At 45.0% G+C, this 18,895-nt stretch overlaps 2 protein-coding genes across 2 annotated transcripts in view; both read right to left on the reverse strand.

The window, feature by feature from the left end:
- The window catches only part of LOC148024630 (Transducin/WD40 repeat-like superfamily protein), a 45,362-nt gene that overhangs the window by 2,748 nt on the left and 23,719 nt on the right, over window positions 1-18,895 (reverse strand). The gene's annotated exons all lie outside the window — the stretch shown is intronic.
- On the reverse strand, window positions 140-15,639 carry LOC148024631 (uncharacterized). Its single transcript, XM_087695046.1, has 4 exons — window positions 15,600-15,639; window positions 11,269-11,957; window positions 874-1,195; window positions 140-276 (listed from the first exon to the last, which is right to left on the reverse strand). Exons 1-4 carry the CDS (start codon window positions 15,637-15,639, stop codon window positions 140-142), a joined length of 1,188 nt encoding a protein of 395 aa, XP_087551172.1.

Genomic DNA, 18,895 nt, shown 5'->3' on the forward strand with positions numbered 1-18,895 from the left:
GCCCAACCCAAAGATCCCAGCCCAAAGAGAACAAGGGATTGGACAAAGGATGCGCAAAACGGGTTGTGCTAGGTCCTACCACGACATGAGAATAAGTATTAAGACCAAGCAAGGAAGGTCCTATTCATGAAGAGAGATGCTAATAATCAGGATAAGAATGATTTGAATCTGCCCAGCAATGTGCCACACAGTATGTAGGGAAAAGCAGAGAACTGGTCCAACTATAAATGCTTATCAGAACAGGCTTATCAGAACAGTCAGCTGAAAGCTGGCAAACTGGAGAAAATGCATATGAACAGCCGATAAAAATCACTGGACATCTTCATAAAATCAGGAGCAACTAATGCTAGGCCTAGCTGGATATAGACAATGCAAAAGCTCCAAAATACCCGTCTGTCTCAAACTAAAGCTCACAATCAAGAGAGAGACCAAACGGCTGTAGATCATAGGTTGGTTGGTTAAGTTTAATGCATAGTGACCAGATGGTCTTGAGTTCAATTCCTATATCCGCATGGCCATTTACCATAGGGAGAAAAAAGGAGATTTGAACTCAGGTCAATGGGTTGAGAAAATAAGTGGGTTACCGCTAGGGTAGCCACTTGACTCAGAGAGAGAGAGAGAGAGAGAGAGAGAGAGAGAGAGAGAGAGAATTGGAGAGAGAGAGAGAGAGGTCGCGATGGTGCCCCTGCTTCGTGCCGCCCTGCCCTCGCCTGGTCTGACGCGCCCTGCTGTCGCCTCGCTCTGCCTCGTCGCAGTCTGATGATCTGCCTGTCGTTCCCCCCAGTTCGAGTCAGCACCGTCGTCGCCTCTGATCGCCTGTCCTTCGCGTTTTCTCAACAACGTCGACGCCTGAATCTCCGCCTGGTTTTTGACCTTCGCGCCTGCTCCCTGCACCGCCAGCGGAATCCCTAGCGCCCTCTTTCTGCCGCCCTGCTCCTGGAGCCGCCAGCACGTCCTGCTCCTGGCGCCCTGTCCACGGCCAGCCGCCCTGTCTCTGACGCCCTGTCCACGGTTGCCTGCCACTGACGCCCTGTCCCCGGACGCTGTTGACGGATCCCTGCCCGGCACCCCAGCCTGTCCCGTCCTGCCGTGGAGACCGCCAGGCCTTTGTTTCGCCCTTCTGCCCCTGCACGGTGACAGGTAAAGCTCCGTTTTCATTCGCTGTCCTTGCAGAGTACACCCCTGGACAGCGCCTCTGTACAGAAAAGAGGGAGAGCGAGAGAGCCGGCAAGAGACAGGGCCAGTCCTCCTTCGAGTTCAAATCATCATATACGATGGCTGGTTTGGATCTGGATTTCATAGATCAAACAGTGGCAGCACTTGGCCCGGATTCTGATGCTGAGGAACCTGAGGATATGGTTCCGTGCGACGAAGAGATGCCCCCTGGTCCCGACATCCAGCCTGCGGGTAAACGTACCAAGCATGCTTCGGAAGAGATAGGTGTTTCTCAGGATCGGTCCTATGCTCAGGTTGCTTCGGATCCTGTGGACTCTCAGGAAGTGGACTGGGAGCATTTGCTGGAATTTGCAAACACTTTGCTTGGAGATTATGTTCAACATAATCAGGAAGTCTTTTCTGAATCGGCACCTGATGATGTTTTGGATGCCACCGTGGACCCAAAAACTGTCCTACGCTCCTTTTCGGTATTTTATGATCGCGCTGTGATACTCTTCTTCACTGGTCGAATCCCCTTGCTTTCCCGTATTCGCCAATGGTTGCACAGTCTGCTCCAAGGGGAATGTGTTGAAGAGATTTTTGTTGGCTCCCGGGGCTTTTTTGAGGTCCTGTTGAAATCGGAGACGCACCGTGCTGCTCTCTAGTCTAAACTGCCTTTGTTTTTTGAACGCCGGTTGGTTCATGTGGTTCCATGGCGTCCAATGGCAGATTTTCAGCGTCTACTGCAACGCGAATGCCCTGTGTGGGTAGAGGTGGATAATTGTCCGGCTGTTTATTGGCCCCTATTGAAGGATGCTATGGCCGCTGTGGGCACTGTTCTGGTCCCTCCCAGTCTCAGGGCTGTGAATCGCAACCGCTTGTGTATGCTATGGGACACTGCAAGAAAAAGGCATGCCTGGTTACGCCTCAATTGCTCTGGCATGCACCCGTTACACTTTCGTTTGAAATGGGGCAATTTTGCAGGCCATTGCTTTTCCTGTGGACAGTTGGGGCATTTTATGGCCGAATGCCCAGAACAACAACACACTTCTGATGTTGGCCATGCTGCGCCGCCCATGGAAGATATGGTGTGTGATGCCCCGTCGCTGGATGCTACCCATCAGTCCCAAGCTCTGGCCAAAGGTAAACAACAGGTTTTGGGTCTGGATTCCAGTGCCACTAATTGGGTGGAAGTACGTGCAAAAAAAGCCAACAGGGTTGTTGCTGGCATGGAGAACACTGTGCCTACTACCTCACAAGATTCCATGCGTACATATATGCGCAGGAAGGAAATGTTGTCTTCCGAGCGCTCTGCTCCTGCTATGGTTTCCTCTGCCCCCCTTCATCAGCCAGCCAGGAAAATGTATTCGGATCGTCCAAAGGGTCCCCCTGCTAAGCTGGCATTTGATACCAGAGGTAATGTCATTACCCCGTGGGACCGTCGTTATCCCCGTTCCACCCCCAAGCCAGCAGATATGCCGTCTACTTCCAAATCTGGTCCTCGGAACTCTTTTGCAGTGTTGGCGGATTTCTTGGAAGAGGGCGTCCTGGACATTCTCGCTGACAAAGTCAAATCGAGGCAAGCTGTGCCTCGTACCTGATTTTGTTTTGAATACACATGAAAATAGCCACGTGGAATGTGCGAGGAATTTGTTCTCGACACAAGCAACATGCCATGTGGACTGTATTGCATGAAAATCAGTGGGATGTCCTGTGCGCTGTTGAGCACAAGAGTCACGGTGAAGCCAGAAAAGTGGTAGATTGCCATGGCTTTCGATTGTTTTATGCAGGGACACAGGCCATACATTATTCGGGTGTGCTCATGATTGTCCATAACAAATATCAGCCGGTTCTTATTAAAAATGATGTTCATGGCCGTTTTTTGGTGATTGAAATTTTATTCGAAGGGGAAATCTTATGGCTACTTGGCCTCTATGCTCCGAATGATTCCTTATCTCGTCGGGCGCTTTGGCAGACTTTGCAGACCTCCTTGTCACTTGGCAGACGGGGCTTTTTCATGGGGGATTTCAATATGTGTGTTGATTCTTCCCAGTCCACCTCGGAGCATTCGGTGATGGATGCGCCGGAAAGTCGTATGTGGCATGCGTTGGCTCTTGCTGTTCTTAAGCAAGATCTCTGGTCCTGGCTACACCCGTCTTCTACAGGGTTTACTTTCCATTCTGCCCAATATGCAACAACATGGTCGCGATTGGACCGTATATATATCATGCAGAATGATGATTTTCTTCCCGAGCTGCTCGAAATAAAAGTGCTGCAGCAATATGCCTTGTCGGACCATTTCCCTCTGCAACTTGAGCTACTTGCACAACCCGTTGCACCTTTCAAGCAATTTCTGGAGAGACTCCCTTACGTTTCAATTCGTCCTACCTGAAGCATGCAATCTTTCAGGGCTATATGCAGCAATTGATTGACAGATTCCTCTTTGACTTCTCTTCTCAGGGCACCGCGTCATTTGAAAGGTTGCTCTCTAATATGCAGAGGGTTGCTCGGTAGTATGGGATCTATCATGCCTCTCTTTGTCGGCAGCGTCGCAAGGCAGCCGAGGATATGCTGACTTTGGTTCGTTCTCTGCTGGTGGACACTCCGGATGATGCATTTCTGCTCGCTCTGGCCATGCGAGTGGCTGATCTTATTAAAGAATTCCACTTGAAATCATATCAGCAGGCCAAACTGCAACATCTGACAGAGACTCTGCAAGATAGTGCATGTCAGACCCATAAGTTCTTTCGAGCTCTCCATGCCTCTCCTGCTCGGGAAAATATGACCAGACTCGAGGATGCAGAAGGCCACCTTATCCTGGATCCGCAGACTATTGTGCATATGTGCAGGAATTATTTCCGTGACCTTCTCGGCTCCACTTCTCCACCTTCAGCCCAAATCACTCAGGCCCGTTCGGGTTTTTTTGACCTGGTCCGCAATCAACTTCCACAAGACATGCAAGCTACTATGGAGTCCGATATTTGTGAGGCAGAGGTGATGGACGTCTTGTTACACTTGCCCAAGGATAAAAGTCCGGGTTGGGATGGTCTCACCAACGAGTTCTTTGAAGCTTTTGCTACCCAACTGGCGAAGCCATTGCAGGCGTTGTTTCAGCAGGTGTGGCAAACGGGGATTATGCCTTCCTCATGGAAAGAAGGCCTTATTAAACTGCTTCCCAAAGTTCCTTCGCCATCTAAGTTGACACAGTGGCGCCCCATTTCTTTGATGGGTTCAATGTACAAAATCTTTTCAATGTATTGAATGCTCAACTGGCTATTGATTATGCAAGGCATTCTAATCAGGAGATAGTACTGATTCAACTGGACCTGGAAAAGGCTTTTGACTATCTGGATTGGTCTTTCGTGGCTGAACTTATGTCTGCTATGGGCTTTGGTCCCCGGATGTCGCGTCTAATCTACACCATCAGCGCTGCAGCGTCTTCGTGAGTCATGCTGAACGGAGGTGTTACTGAGCCATTTGTACTTGCCCGCTCTGTCAGACAAGGATGCCCTTTGAGCCCTCTATTCTTTGCCCTTGCGACACATCCAGTTATTTCAATGTTATCCCATATGGCAGCCTCTTCTCAGTTGGCCGGTCAGTCGCTTCCTATAGGACAGCACTTCATTAGCCAATCCCTGGCGGATGATACTTTTATGATTTTGCGTGCAGACAAGGACAACCTTCGACGAGCATTGGATGTTTGGGGCATCTTTGGTCAGGCGTCCGGCCTTCGTATCAATGCGCTCAAATCAGCCATTCTCAGCTGCACGGAGTCGGACTTGCAGTCCTTGGACTGGCAGGGTCTGGTTGTTCCTCGTGGCTCCATTGTCAGGCACCTTGGGTACCCTTTGGGTGTTGACGTTCCACCAAAGCAGCTTCTGCAGTGGATTTCCCAGAAAATGATGGCTAAGTTTATGTATTGGAAATCTCAAGCCTAGCCCTTCCATATTCGCCTCAAAGTGGCCCAGACAATTATGTTGCCAATGCTCACATATTTCTTGCCATTGTTGCCCTGGACTACTACGACTCTGAATGCTCTTACTCGGTCTATTCGCTTCATGCTATGGAAGAAGGACTCATTGCATGCAGGTATTTCCTGGATCTCTTAGTCGCATGCGTGCACCCCCAAACGCATGGGTGGCGGAGCTATTTTGGATGCCCAAACTCACATGCAGGCACTCCGTTGGTCTCTTTTCCGCGCCATGTGCTCGGATCATCATCCATGGGTCGATATAGCCCGTTATTTCCTTGAGAGCCATGGGCTTCTACATGGCAATACCCAAATCAGGAGTTCTTGGTGGCATGTTCTTAATGCTGATTCGAGGTTCTCCAGTTCTTCTTCGTCGCTGCTTACTCATTTGGTATGCTCCTGGAAACGGGTCCTCCACAAGGCCCAGTGGCATCCAGCGGAGGATCGCTTGGCTACTAACTCTTTTCAATTGGAATTACTAGCAGTCTCGCGTTTACTTGCATGGGAAGGTAAACATGAGCTTAGACCACAATTCAACCGGATGGCCCGTTTGGGCTTGTCTTCAGTTGCAGATGCCACCCTTGCCAGTCGCAATGTGCTTATATCTTTTCGTACAGCTCGGAGGCTTTTCAGGATCCCTCGGGGATATAGGCCTTTATGGGAACAACTTTTGCGGATGCTCCAGAGCAGACAACCCTTCCTTCCCTTGCTTCAGATCATCCCTGGCAGGATTGGGACCTACAAGGCCGGCTGACTTTAAGCAAAGCTTCTGCTAACCAAGTTTATCATATTCTGATTAAAGATCATCAATGGCTAGTTACCAAAGCGAATGCTTTATGGGGATTACGTAAATCCCGGTCATGGTGGAGGGCAACAGTGATGGAGGGCTGGTTGAACAAGACACCCTTCAAATGTAAAGTCTTTCTTTGGAGAGTGATGATTGGTGGTCTTCCACTTGCGTCGGCTCTTTCCAAGCGACGAATCTCCAATGGCAAATGTTTCTTTTGCACCACTGCTGTGGAATCAGCCTGCCACCGATTTATTTCTTGCCCCATCGCAAAGAAAGTCTGGTTATTTTTGTCGGCTGTTTGGCAAGGAGTAGTTGGATTCACCCTGCGCCCCTTTGATTGGGTTTTCGGGCAGCCCAAATACCCCACTCCTGCACAACCACATATGAAGCTCATGTATCATTTTCTTCGATATTGGGGCTGTTGGCATAACTGGACCATTAGGAATGCCTTTCTTTTTGACTCCGCCTATAATGTTCAGCGGCATATTGCGAGGCTTAAGGGCCTCTTGTATTGGCAGTTGGATCTTCTCCAGCATTATGATTTGCTCTCTAGGGAGGACTTACGTCCATGGCATATGGCAATTTCATCTGCATCCTTGCCATAACATTGTAACTTGTAGTACTTAGGAACCTTTTCACATGATGGCTTAGATTGTCGTCATGTATCTTGTAATCAAGTCATCTTGTACTTTTTTTCGTAATTAATACAATTACCTTTTACGAAAAAAAAAAAAAGAGAGAGAGAGAATTGAAGCACAATGATACTGGATCACATGTTCATCCAAATGGATATAGCAGCCTATGGCATTTTATGGAACATGACGTACCAAGTCCAAAGTCTTGTCAAAAAGCTTGGAACTTTTATCGAGGAGCCTTTACAAATAGATTTGCCAAGTTGTCTTCAATGGATACATGAGATAATGATAATGAACCTCAATATGCTTTGTGCACGAATGGAATCTTGGATTCTTACAAGGGGGTAAAGCATGTTAAGTATCAATATAGAGAAGTGTCACACGTCGCTGGTGCACATGGAGATCTACAAGTAACTTATGGACCCAAACACACTCCACACTAGCTATAAATGAGCTTCATACTCAACTTCACAACTAAAAGTAGCAACTGTAGTTTGCTTCTTGATAAACCAAGAAATAGGAGAGATTGCCATAATGAGAGAGATGGGTGTCTGAACAACCAACCCAATCATCATCTATATATCCATGCATGGTGAGTGAAGAATCAACCTTATAGAAAAGGCCTAAACCTTGGGTGACCTTAAGACATGAAGATGCCTGGTATGACAAAACAAAGATCTGACAGCTTACTACTATAGAATAATATCAAAAGATCTAGTGCCATCATTAGAAGACTTTTTGAATTCAAACTCCAACGGAGTAGACACAAACTTACAACCTCAAATTGGAAGCACTAAAGAGCTATCCAATGTACTTTGATTGTGTCAATGGTGGCAAATTGGATACCTAAATAATAATGAAAAAGACCAAGATTTGTCATGGCAAATTTCTACTATAAATCACTTTTGAAAGCTACAATTCAACCAATATTGGTTCTAATTATAAGCATGTCATTAACATAAACATTAAGTATGGGAAAATTAGATCCTTGGTGTCAAATATAAAGGGTAGCGTCTGTGGGGTTGTTATTAAAACCAAGGTGCAGTAGATATGAATGAAAGTGGGCATATCAAGCTCAAGAAGCCTACTTTAAATCGTATAGGGCTTTCTTCAAGCAACAAACTTTATGTTTGGAGCCTTGACTTTAAAACCTAGAGGTCGGGAAACATATACCTCTTTACTTGGGTAGCCATGAAGGAATGCAATCTTGATGTCCAACTAATGTATCAACCAATGAAAGTGGCAACAAAAGAAACAACACATCTGATGGTAGTGATCCAAGAGGTAGGAGCAAAGATATCCTCAATGTCTTGCTGAGCACAACCCTTAGCAACTAAGAGGGCTTTGTACTAGTTAATAGAGCCATCAGATTTTCCTTAACTTTGAAAACCCACTGTACCATAGCATGCTTGCCAAGAGGAAAGTCACATAGCTCTCAAGTATCACTTTGATAAATGGATTCTAACCCTGGCTTCATAACATCTATCCATGTATAATCTACAAAAGCATCCTCATAGCTCAGGTATTCTTCATTGCATGCAGTAGCCACCAACACATATGCTAGAAGATGTCTCTATGTTTTACAAGCTAAGGCTCATGTACAGGCAGCCAATGGAAGAGGCTGCTTGCTATCCCATAGCATATTGACTAGCCATCTAGGGACACGTCTAGGCTGCTGAATATCAGCCCAAGCATGCTCCAAAGGATCATGAACTATAAGTTACTCTTCAGATGATGAATCGTGTTGATGTTGCTTTTGTAAATCAAGCTGATTCAGCGGAAGTAAATGACCGACATTTGGTGGAATTGAAACCTCGGGAGGCTCATGAATGGCAAAACCATTAGGGAACAAGGTAATTGTCAAGAAAAGTGATAGGATGGTGTGTACTCATACCATATCAAAGAGACAATAGGGTTTGCCAGCAAAACACAATGGATGGTAAACACTAAGAAAAAAAAACAGAAGAGTGAAGAATAATAAACAATGAATCATGCTGAACAAATCATGTTGATGGTTGATCAAGTGGCACCACCTGTAGGAAATTTGCACTGTGAAGGGAGTAAAATGCAGTCCTCCAGGCAATAGAGTACTGAGATCATAGCAGCCAGAAACGTCAAAAACGTTTAGAAACGAAACGTCAAAAACATATTTCGTAAGTTTCTTTCAAGAGGGGGTAAAATAAGAAACACGGGTTTTTTTATATAGGGATTTTTAAAAGTTTGAATTGGGGAAAGAGGTTCTAAACCTCTATGGAATTCTCTCTTAAACAAATAATGGCTAATTGAGCTTGAGTGATAATAGGGTCAATTGAGAATAATACATTATACGTTACATATCCATGATCCATTATTAACTTGTCACTTATGTCAAAGTTAGTCTTTGGACAAGCTATACTATGGTTTAGAGCTCAAACATTATGATTCATACATATCATACAAAGAAAATTGAAATTAACAAGTAAATAGCTTATCTATAATATGGACTGAGTCAAGTTGCAACATCATGATTCTTGTTTCAAAACAAAGAATGAATCGTAAATAAATGAGAGTAAAGTCGTATAATATTCAAATCTCAAGACAAGAATAGATACTAGATTAACAAAGTTCAATAACTAAACAAAATCACAAAAAACCAATCTCTCATCCAAAATCTTGAGCCCTTGCAAGTCATTACACATCATCATCATCATGTTTAACATTGCCCAATAGTTTTTGTCAAAAAAGCCATGTTTTCGGTTCCAACTCACCAAAAAAAAAATTAAAAATAAAAACACCCACGTTTTTTACTCTCAAAAACGTTTCGTACTTTAAGAAACGTTTCGTAAGTTTCAAATTCAAAGAAACGTGTTTCTTAGCTGCTATGATTGAGGTAAATGCTGAACAGTGAAAGACAGCTATAAAGGGAGAGGAACACAGTCCTCAAATGTTGTCAAAGAGGAGAGAGAAGATCAGCAATCACCGCAATCCAGGAGCAGGCAGCCTGCCTATGGCTGAAACGCAGCAGTAGAGAGCCCACCAGCAGCAAAATGTAGCATATTGGGGTAGTAGACTACCTCTCCGAGACAATGTAGATGCCGAAAAGGTGACACATTGCAAAACGCAAATCTTGGAGATGAAGAAGATAATGCTTGCTGCAATCATGTGAAAGCCAGACAGCCTGAAGGTGTAGACCAGCTGGGCAGCAGCATCTAACCAATTAATGCAGCCTGCAAAGAGTGGAACAGGCTGCCAAGCATCAAACAGCTGTGAAGAATCATCCACAAACTCAAATGTTGTAGTAAGGGTGTAGACAGCACTAGAGAGATTGAGAAATAGAGAGGGCACTTATGGAATAGACTGATCTGATGGCGAGAGTGAATGAATGAATGTATAGAATGAAGGGAGTCAATGCCCTATTTATAGTCACAGACAGACTAGAGTGGCAACCCCAGAATGTGAGTGCCCAGCCCTTTTTGGCGCTATAAGTGTGAAACCAAAATGAATTAATGAAAAGAAATGAACATAATGAATGGGTTTCTCAACACCCCCTCTCAAGCCCAAAAAGGTGTCTAAGAGGTATGAGAGAGAGAGAGAGAGAGAGAAGGTCCACTCTGGAATCCCAATGTTCCACCTGTAAGGTAACCTGTAGTGAGGAACATTAGACATGATGAGCTAATAGTACCCGAAACTCAACCTCAGGAGAGAAACCACAAGGTTCGTGACTCCATGTCAAAAGGAATACGAAGGCTTAGCCACAAAGTCATGGCTAAAACATCTAAGGCCCTGAACTAGGAAGAACATATAAATCCTAAGTAACAATGGGTGAGATGGTATGGAAATGTCAGCCACCCCAAGAAGGTAATGATCCAACAAAAATAGGGAAAATCTAAAGGCAATGCCGAACCCGTAACCTTTATTTGCCTTCTCCGATGGAGAGAATATTTAGCTCTCTAAGCACCTCTGCTTTGATACCATGTCAAGAAAAGTGACGGAATGGTATCCACTCATACCATAGAAACATGAAACGGGGAACAGGAACGGGGAACGGGGACGGGGACGGGGACGCCAAACCTAGGGAACGGGGACGTGAGAACGGGAACTGCATTTAAAAAATCAAAATTCATGAAAAAATTTTAATATTTCACTCATAATCCATGTGGACTCTGGAGTGTTAAAACTTAAAACCAAGGTATATAATCCACAAGGACAAATCATTTTAAGTTTTAACTTTAAGATATCATGCATTATTCTAAAACTACTCATTAGAAATTGAATTGCAACTTACAAGGCTCAAGAGGTAAGCTATTCAATTATAAATAATAAAATCCATAATACATATGCCAAAAATGATAAAACAATGAACAATGAACTAAACTTTAAAGTCTAAGCTAAAAGAACATGCCTATGGTACCATTGTCAAAAAACTTAAAAGATTACAAATATGAAATTTAAGTCTAATCTTTGAAAGAACATGCTCATTGCCCCAAAAAAGACTACAAATATAAAGTCTAATCTCTAGACTGAAGCAAAATGCGGCATGCCAAAATAGCCCAAAGGGCAACTACAAGACTGCAAGACTCAAGTACAAATATAATATCGGCATGGCACAACTATCAACAGCCCAAGTGTCACACTGTCATCAATGATCATAATATCATATATAATGTAAATGTGTCATGTATCATGAGACTCGTGATAAGTAAGCTAAATAAAAGATCATGATCATGATCTGAGGCTACTCTAGCCACTCCTGAAGTGCCAGCCTCATCATCATGTGTACCATGAATTGTTGCATCTCCCTCAACATCAGCATGTGTCTTCTCTTCTTGCTGCATCTCCCACTCTGTGAATGGATCAGGCTTTGTTGTCATACTGTTACATAACATCCTCAAATTAGCACTAACGAATACTAGATCGTTTGCCCTCTCCACACCGAGACGGTTTCTCTTCTTTGAAGCAATGTGAGCGTATGTACTCCACAATTGCTCCAAACAAGAGGAGCTAACTGACTCACTCAAAATATGGATGGCTAGTTGCTGCAACTCAGGACCATCCAAACCATAGTCCTCCCACCGTAAAGCTGCCCCAATCTTACAGCGATCCTCCTGTGCACCCCCACAACCAAAAGAACCCCAAAAGGTCCTATAACATGAAAGCTGATCTCTGATCTTTCGTCTAGTGCCATGATCAGGCACTAGACGAGACAATATAAGTCTCCATGCATCCATAACCTCAGTGTCATTCTCCTGACCCTTGCCCTGGAACTCAGGATCCATAACAAATGCAGCTGCATGCATGGGTGAGCTATAGGAGTTCCACCTCGTCACAACTAAATGGTGTATTTCCTCATACGCCTCATCATTTGGTGCCAACTCCTGCAACTTTTCATTCAGCCTATCCATAGCCTCATATACCTTGCCAATGCAAGGTTGCATAGCATCCATAACCCTCAATAAATGTACAATGGGTGATACCATAGCATCTATCTGCTTTACATCATCCCAAAAAGTGGAGTTATTTGCTTTCTCCAAGCATAAGATACTTGTAGGAGTATCTGTCAATGCTGATGAGGTAAACTCATCACTAAGAAATAACTGCCTCAAGGCACCACTGCATTCTCTTAACCTGCCTAGCATCAAGAAGTTAAAGGCGAATCTGGTATCAAAGTATTTTAAAATCCTTGTCGAGCAAAGTGGTGCGTAAGGTCTCTAATAATGGAGGTACATATGAAAGGGCCATACTCACCAATCTTCTTGCACATCAATTTAAAATACTCTGACCTGGCTGCACGAAATTGAATGTGGTCATGATAAAAAAGCCTGCCACTGATGTATCCACCTCTTCCTTCTTCTTGGAATCCCAACTAGCATCAAGTGTGCTTTGTCTACGTGCAACATGTGGCGTTGTTGATGCCATGGCCGATGCAATACCTGCAGTAGGTATGGAGGTAGCACTTCTTGATACTAACCCTGCTCTAGATACATCTGATGGGGATGGTGTCACAAAATTTGCAGGGTCAACTGCAACACGTCGTGGTCTAGATGCAAGATAAGCTTATTGACCTGCTACATGGTCATGAAGCTCCCTTTGCTTCTCCAAGGTCACATTCGAACAAAACTGCACCTCTGAATTTGGCTCATGTAGGAGATGAGCTCGGACCTGATTATGCATAAATATTAAAATGAAACAAGTGGCAATAGTAACTTTGAAAAATTAAAATCAATAAAATTTTGAAATACAAATGCTCGGCTCAATGGATTACCTTGTTTGCTCCACTAGTTCGCTTGTATGGGCAAAGCTTGCAAGTCCATGGTCGAGATCCTCCACCACTCAAAGGGCGATCAGCACTTACTTCTTCCCACCATGACCAATCATCAGACCGTCTTCCTCGACCACCAACCCGACGAGCGGGGCGGGAAGATGAAGCCATTTATGATTTCAAGCTGATAATTGAAGGCTCAAGAGTCGAGAGAAGGAAAAATTGAAGGCTGAAAACTGAAGGCTCGAGAGAAGGGAGAAGGCTCAAGAGTTAAGACTCACTCAAGAGTCGAGAGAGAAGGGAGAAAAAGAAGAAAAGAGGAGAACTTGGAACTTGGAAAAGAACTTAGAAGGAAGACTCAAGAGAAAAGGAGAAGAAGGAAGAGAAGGAAGAAGGTTCAAGGAAGAAGGAAGAAGAGAAGGGAGAAGTGAAGAGAAGGTAGAGGGAAGAAGAGAAGGAAGAGAAGAAAGAGAAAGAAGAGAAAGAAGAAGAAGGAAGAGAAGGAAGAGGTTGGAGGTGGGAGGAGAAAGAAGAAGAAGGAAGAGAAGGAAGAGAAGGAAGAGAAGAAAGAAGAAGAAGGAAGAGAAAGAAGGTGGCTGGGGGCAAGATGCAGACGGAAGCAGGACGCAGGCCAAGACTGGGCGGAAATAGAACACGAACTGGGTGCAGGCGGGAGTAGACGAACTGGGCGCAAGCGGGAGCAGAACGCGGGCGGCCGGCCGCAGGTAAGTTGTGCCACGTGGCGTTCCCTGTCCTGTTTCAGACAGGGAACGCAACATTCCCTGTCCCTGCTGCGTTCCCTATCTAAAACGGGACAGGGAACGCCACGTGGCGAATTCCCTGCTGCGTCCCCTGTCTAAAACGGGACAGGGAATGCCACGTGGCACATCTTACCTGCGGCCGGCCGCCCGCGTTCTGCTCCCGCTTGCGCCCTATCTCAAACGGGACAAGGAACGTTCCATCATTTGGAAACGCGGTTTCCTGTCACTATGACTCATACCATATCAAAGAGAAAGTAGGGTTTGCAAGAAAAACGCAGAGTGTATGCCATACACTAAGAGAAGAAAACTCAAAAAGAAGGGTGAAGAATGATGAACACTGAATCATGATGATACAAAGGAGCAAAGCTCTAAGATAACTGCATTGTCTTGTTTGATCAGGCGGCACTACCTGTAGAGAATCTGCACAATGAAGGAAGTGAAATCTCCAGGCAGTAAGGTATCGAGGTAAATGCTGAATGGTCAAGGTCAGTTGTAGAGGGAGTGGAACACAGTCCTCAAATGCTATCGAAGAGGAGAGAGAAGATCACCAACAATTATTGGGATAAAGGCCTGGTAACCTCCGTGTATAGTACATGCACATTGTACATGTGAACGCACCCTTTACGTGCCCTAAGTATAAATACATTTTATTCTTTGTGTACCAACACATTGTTGGTACACTCTTATCAATTCATACTTTCACTCTACTCACACTCTCTCCAGCCGTCACACTCACGCTCACTCCTACTCGACCTCCATCTCTCTCAACTGTGCCCCTCTCTTCCAACAACTGGTATCAGAACACAGGTTGTCCACCCAAGTCCGGTCTCACCTGACGGGACCAACTGACAGGGTTGACAGCAGGCAGAAGATGTGACAGCTGGGCGATTGAAGGTCGACACGCGTAGACCAGGTGCCTGTTATTGCGCGTGGGCAAGGAACCGAGAAGCAACTGTGTCGTCACGAAGGGGACCAGGGATCAGCCTAGCAAACTGCAAACAGGCGGCAACTGCGCGACACACGGGCCACTAGCGGGCACGTGGGCGACAAGCAACGACCAGCGACTGGTAGCGGACAATGCGATGCATGACGGGCGACAGGCAACAAGTGGCGTCGGCAGGCAAGTGTCAAACGTGACGGGCCAGGGTCAACGGAGTTCACACACACTGAAGGCACAATTTCAAAATCTATGTAAATCTAGCCAGAGAATTTGGGGCTTTTCCCAGATTTCATCTCATCTAGGCCTGTTAATATATCCGGAGTCAAAAATTGCAAACATTGTGAGAGATGACCCAAATTAATTTAGGGATTTTACCAAATTTTTTGGATTTCCGCTCTTCTGAGCAAAATTTCCTGACATTGGATCCCACAAATTTGGGGCTTTTCATGTATTGGTAAAGTTTTGCTCAATTGGGTCAGATCGACTGACATTTATGCAATTTTGGACTTGAAATTTTGGGGATTTGCGCAGAATTTGGTGAATTTCTGCATCTTTTGCCCGTTTGAAGGCTGGTTCATGTACAAACAACAGAAATTTACTTTTGGTTGAGAAAGAACAGCAGTGCATTTTGCTGGTTCAACTTGGGCTTTTGCAAATTAGTGCATTTACTCTTGTGTTCGTAATAAAATGGTTGTAACTTCTTCGAGTTCAGACATCAAGTATTTAATGGAGATCAAACGGTTTGATGGTCATGGCTTTGACCTCTAGAAAGACCGTATGCACGGCATTTTGTTCCTAAAGGATTGTGAGGATGCTTTGCAGGAAGATAAACCCACACTAATGTCTGATGCAGATTGGGCATAAGTGAATAAAAAGGCTGTGGCTTACATAAAGATGGGTGTCACTGATGACATTCTGACAAACATTAAGGGTTTAGATATAGGTTATGCAATATGGGAGAAGCTCAAAACTACTTACGAGATCACTACACCTGTTAATCAGATACATTTAATGTGCAAGTTGGTGAATATGCAATTGGATGAGTCAAAGCCTGCAGCTGAGCACTTAAGTGCATTTACAAGGATTTTAAATCAGCTCAAAGATGCAAATTTAGACTTTGATGATAAGTTGAAAGCAATCTTTTTATCATGGCATTGCCTGACTCTTGGGAGACCTTGGTGGTTTCACTCAGCAATAACCCCAACTCTCATATGATGGGGTGAGGGGTTCTATCTTGAATGAAGAAATTAGACGTATGTCTAGTGGAGAAGGTAGCAACTTAGCTTATAATGTAAGAGGTAGGGCTGAAAAGAAAAATGCAAATGCAGAGCACAGAAACAAGAGCAAGAGCAAAGGAAAGGAAAAGAGTGACATTACTTGCTATCACTGTGATCGGAAGGGCAACAAGAAACCTGATTGCACGTATTACAAGAAAGAACAAGAGAGAAACAAGAATGCAGGAGATAAAAAGAAAGAAAGAAAAGACAGATGCATCAAAGACAACCAAAGGCAAAGAAAAGGCCAATGTGGCCTCTAGTGTGGTCATAGAGGAGCTTTCAAATACAGAGGCTGATGTATTATGTGCAGTTGATTATGATGCCCTAGTATGTCACATGCAAGATATGCAGATTACCAAGGCTGATGTGATTGATGCACTCTTGTCAGTTGATGATGGTGTCACTCAGACTTGGCTTGTAGACTCTAGTGCCTCTTTCCATGTGACTCCTTGCTTGGAGTGTTTTGCTATGTTCAATGCAGGCAGTTATGGAAAGGTGTATCTTGAAAATAACCATGCTTGCAGCATTGATGGGATTGGCACTGTACACTTGTCTTTAGACAATGGACAAGAGCTTGTGTTGAAAGATGTTAGATGTGTCTGGCATTAAAAAGAGTTTACTATCTGTTGGTCAGCTTGACCTACATGGCTACACCACACTGTTTGGTGGTGGTTTGTGAAAAGTAAAAAAGGGTTCCATGCTGATTGCAAAAGGAACCAAGAATGGCACTTTGTATTGTTTGCACTGTAAGGCCTTGAATGGCAAGTTTCTTGCAGTTGCTGAAATTTGCAGCCACTTGGAGTTATGGCATAAGAGATTAGGCCATATGAGCCAAATAGGACTTGATATCCTTCTCTCTCTGAAGAGGGTTGATGGAAAAGGCTCTAAACTTGATTTTTGTAATGAGTGTCAGTTTGGAAAGCAAATAAAATTTTCCTTTTACTCTGGTGTCTCACGTAAGTCCAATGTCTTGGACTTAGTGTATTCTGATGTATGTAGTATGCCCTTGAAATCGTTGGGTGGTGCCGCATATTTTGTATCATCTATTGATGACTGTTCCAAGAAGATTTGGGTGTACTTGCTGAAAAAGAAAAGTGAAGAGTTTGTTGTTTTTAAAACTTTTCGTGCATCTGTGACCACTCAGACAAGTAGAAAGCTAAAATGCTTGAGAACTGATAATGGGGGTGAGTTCACATCGACTGAATTCAGGTCCTTTTGTGACTTGCATGGTATTAAGAGCGAGCTTACAGCCCCTTACAGCCCTTCTTCAAATGGGGTGGCTGAAAGATATAACAGGACTTTATGTGGAAGAGTGCAATGCATGTTGTCCACTGCTAATTTCCCTCATGCATTTTGGGGAGAGGCACTCAAAACCACAGTTCACATTTGCAACCGCTCTCCAAACAGGTCCTTAAATAATGGCATCCCTCAGGAGGTTTGGTCTAGCAAATCGGCTTCATATGACCATTTACGCATATTTGGCTGTGATGCTTTTGTGCATGTTAGGGATGAGCTGAGAAATAAGCTTGACCCAAAATCCACCAAAGGCATTTTTATGGGTTGTGTCAGAGTGCAGCGGTGCGGAAGCGTAAGACTGAAAGAGAGAGAACGCAAAGAGAGGAGAGAGAAAGAGACAATGGAAGATGAAGATCTGCTGTATAAAGTGTGCTCTATACAAAGATATGCAGATATATCCACGGGCGCAGTGCGCTAGACTGCGTGTCTCCACCTCGACGCTGCAACCTGCTGTTCACCTCGAAGTCCACTGCAGTCTGCACGATCTCCTGTCTGAAATCTGCGAACAGAGACGGAATCTGCACGTATCTCCAGCTTGGAACCTGCGTACAGAAGTGTATGCAGACTGCTGAAATCCAGGCTATAAATAGCCAAAAAACAGGCGCCAAATAATTGCAGGTCGGCTGCATTAAATGCAGCCGACTGTACTGAAGCAGGTCGGACTGCCACGTGGCAGTCCGACTGGACTGCAGTCCGACCAGGTGCTCTGATCGCTAACACCCCCTCTCAGAGCCTGGGCGGGGCAGAAGCCTGAGGGATCTGGAATGTCTCTGAAGTAGAGCCTGGGGAAGTGCCTTTGTAAACAAATCTGCAAGATTATCCTCCGTCTTGCAGTACGCCACAGTGATGGTCTCATCCAGAAGCTTCTCTCTGATGAAGTGGTACTGGATTTCTATGTGCTTCATCCGGGCATGGAAAACAAGATTCCGTGCCAAGGCAATGCAACTCTCATTGTCGCATTGCAGCAAGGTAGGACGAGTCTGGGAGCAACCAAGCTCCTCCAACAATCTCCGAAGCCACACAGCCTCACAGGTGGTGGAAGACGCGGCCCGATACTCCGCCTCAGTAGACGAAAGGGCTACCGTGGGCTGCTTCTTGCTACTCCATGAGATAACACCTGCACCCAAGGTAAAACAGTAACCTGTAGTAGATCGCCTGTGGTCCACATCACCAGCCCAATCCGACTCACTCCAACCTGCAAGTACAAGATCTGAACCACCTGTACCTGCTGGATAATGAATCCCTAAATCAGATGTCCCCCTCAAATACCGAAGTATCCTCTGGGCAGCCTGCCAATGCACCGTCTGAGGTTCACTCATGAACCCTGCCAAGAGCCCAACAGCAAAACAAAGATCAACACGAGTGTTGAGGAGCCAAATCAGCAATCCAATCAACTGACGACAGCGGGAAGCATCCGCCATGGGAGAAGCTGAATGTGAAGTGGCCTTCCAGTTCGGATCCATAGGAGTAGAAATGGTCCGACAATCCTCCATCGCAAAAGAAACCAAGAACTCCTATACATATCTCTGCTGAGAGATTAAAATCCCCCTCTGAGACTGATAAATCTCATGGCCCAAGAAGAAATGGAGTAGACCCAAATCCATCATCTCGAACGTCTGATGTAAGGCTGCCTTCGTCTCTTTGACCTTCTGTGCATGATCACCTGTGACAATCAAATCATCAACATACAACACAAAAAGCACACAACCAGCCTCGGAAGTGTGTATATAAAGCTGCAGATCGGCCTTGGAATGCCGATATCCCAACTGTGACTGAAGGAACGAATCAATCTTCTCGTTCCATGCACGCGGAGCCTGCTTGAGGCCATACAAG

Source organism: Lygodium microphyllum, chromosome 15 (genome assembly GCF_053477565.2).
Source record: "Lygodium microphyllum isolate KBCC chromosome 15, Lygodium_microphyllum_v1.1.10, whole genome shotgun sequence".
Classification (NCBI taxonomy): domain Eukaryota; kingdom Viridiplantae; phylum Streptophyta; class Polypodiopsida; order Schizaeales; family Lygodiaceae; genus Lygodium; species Lygodium microphyllum.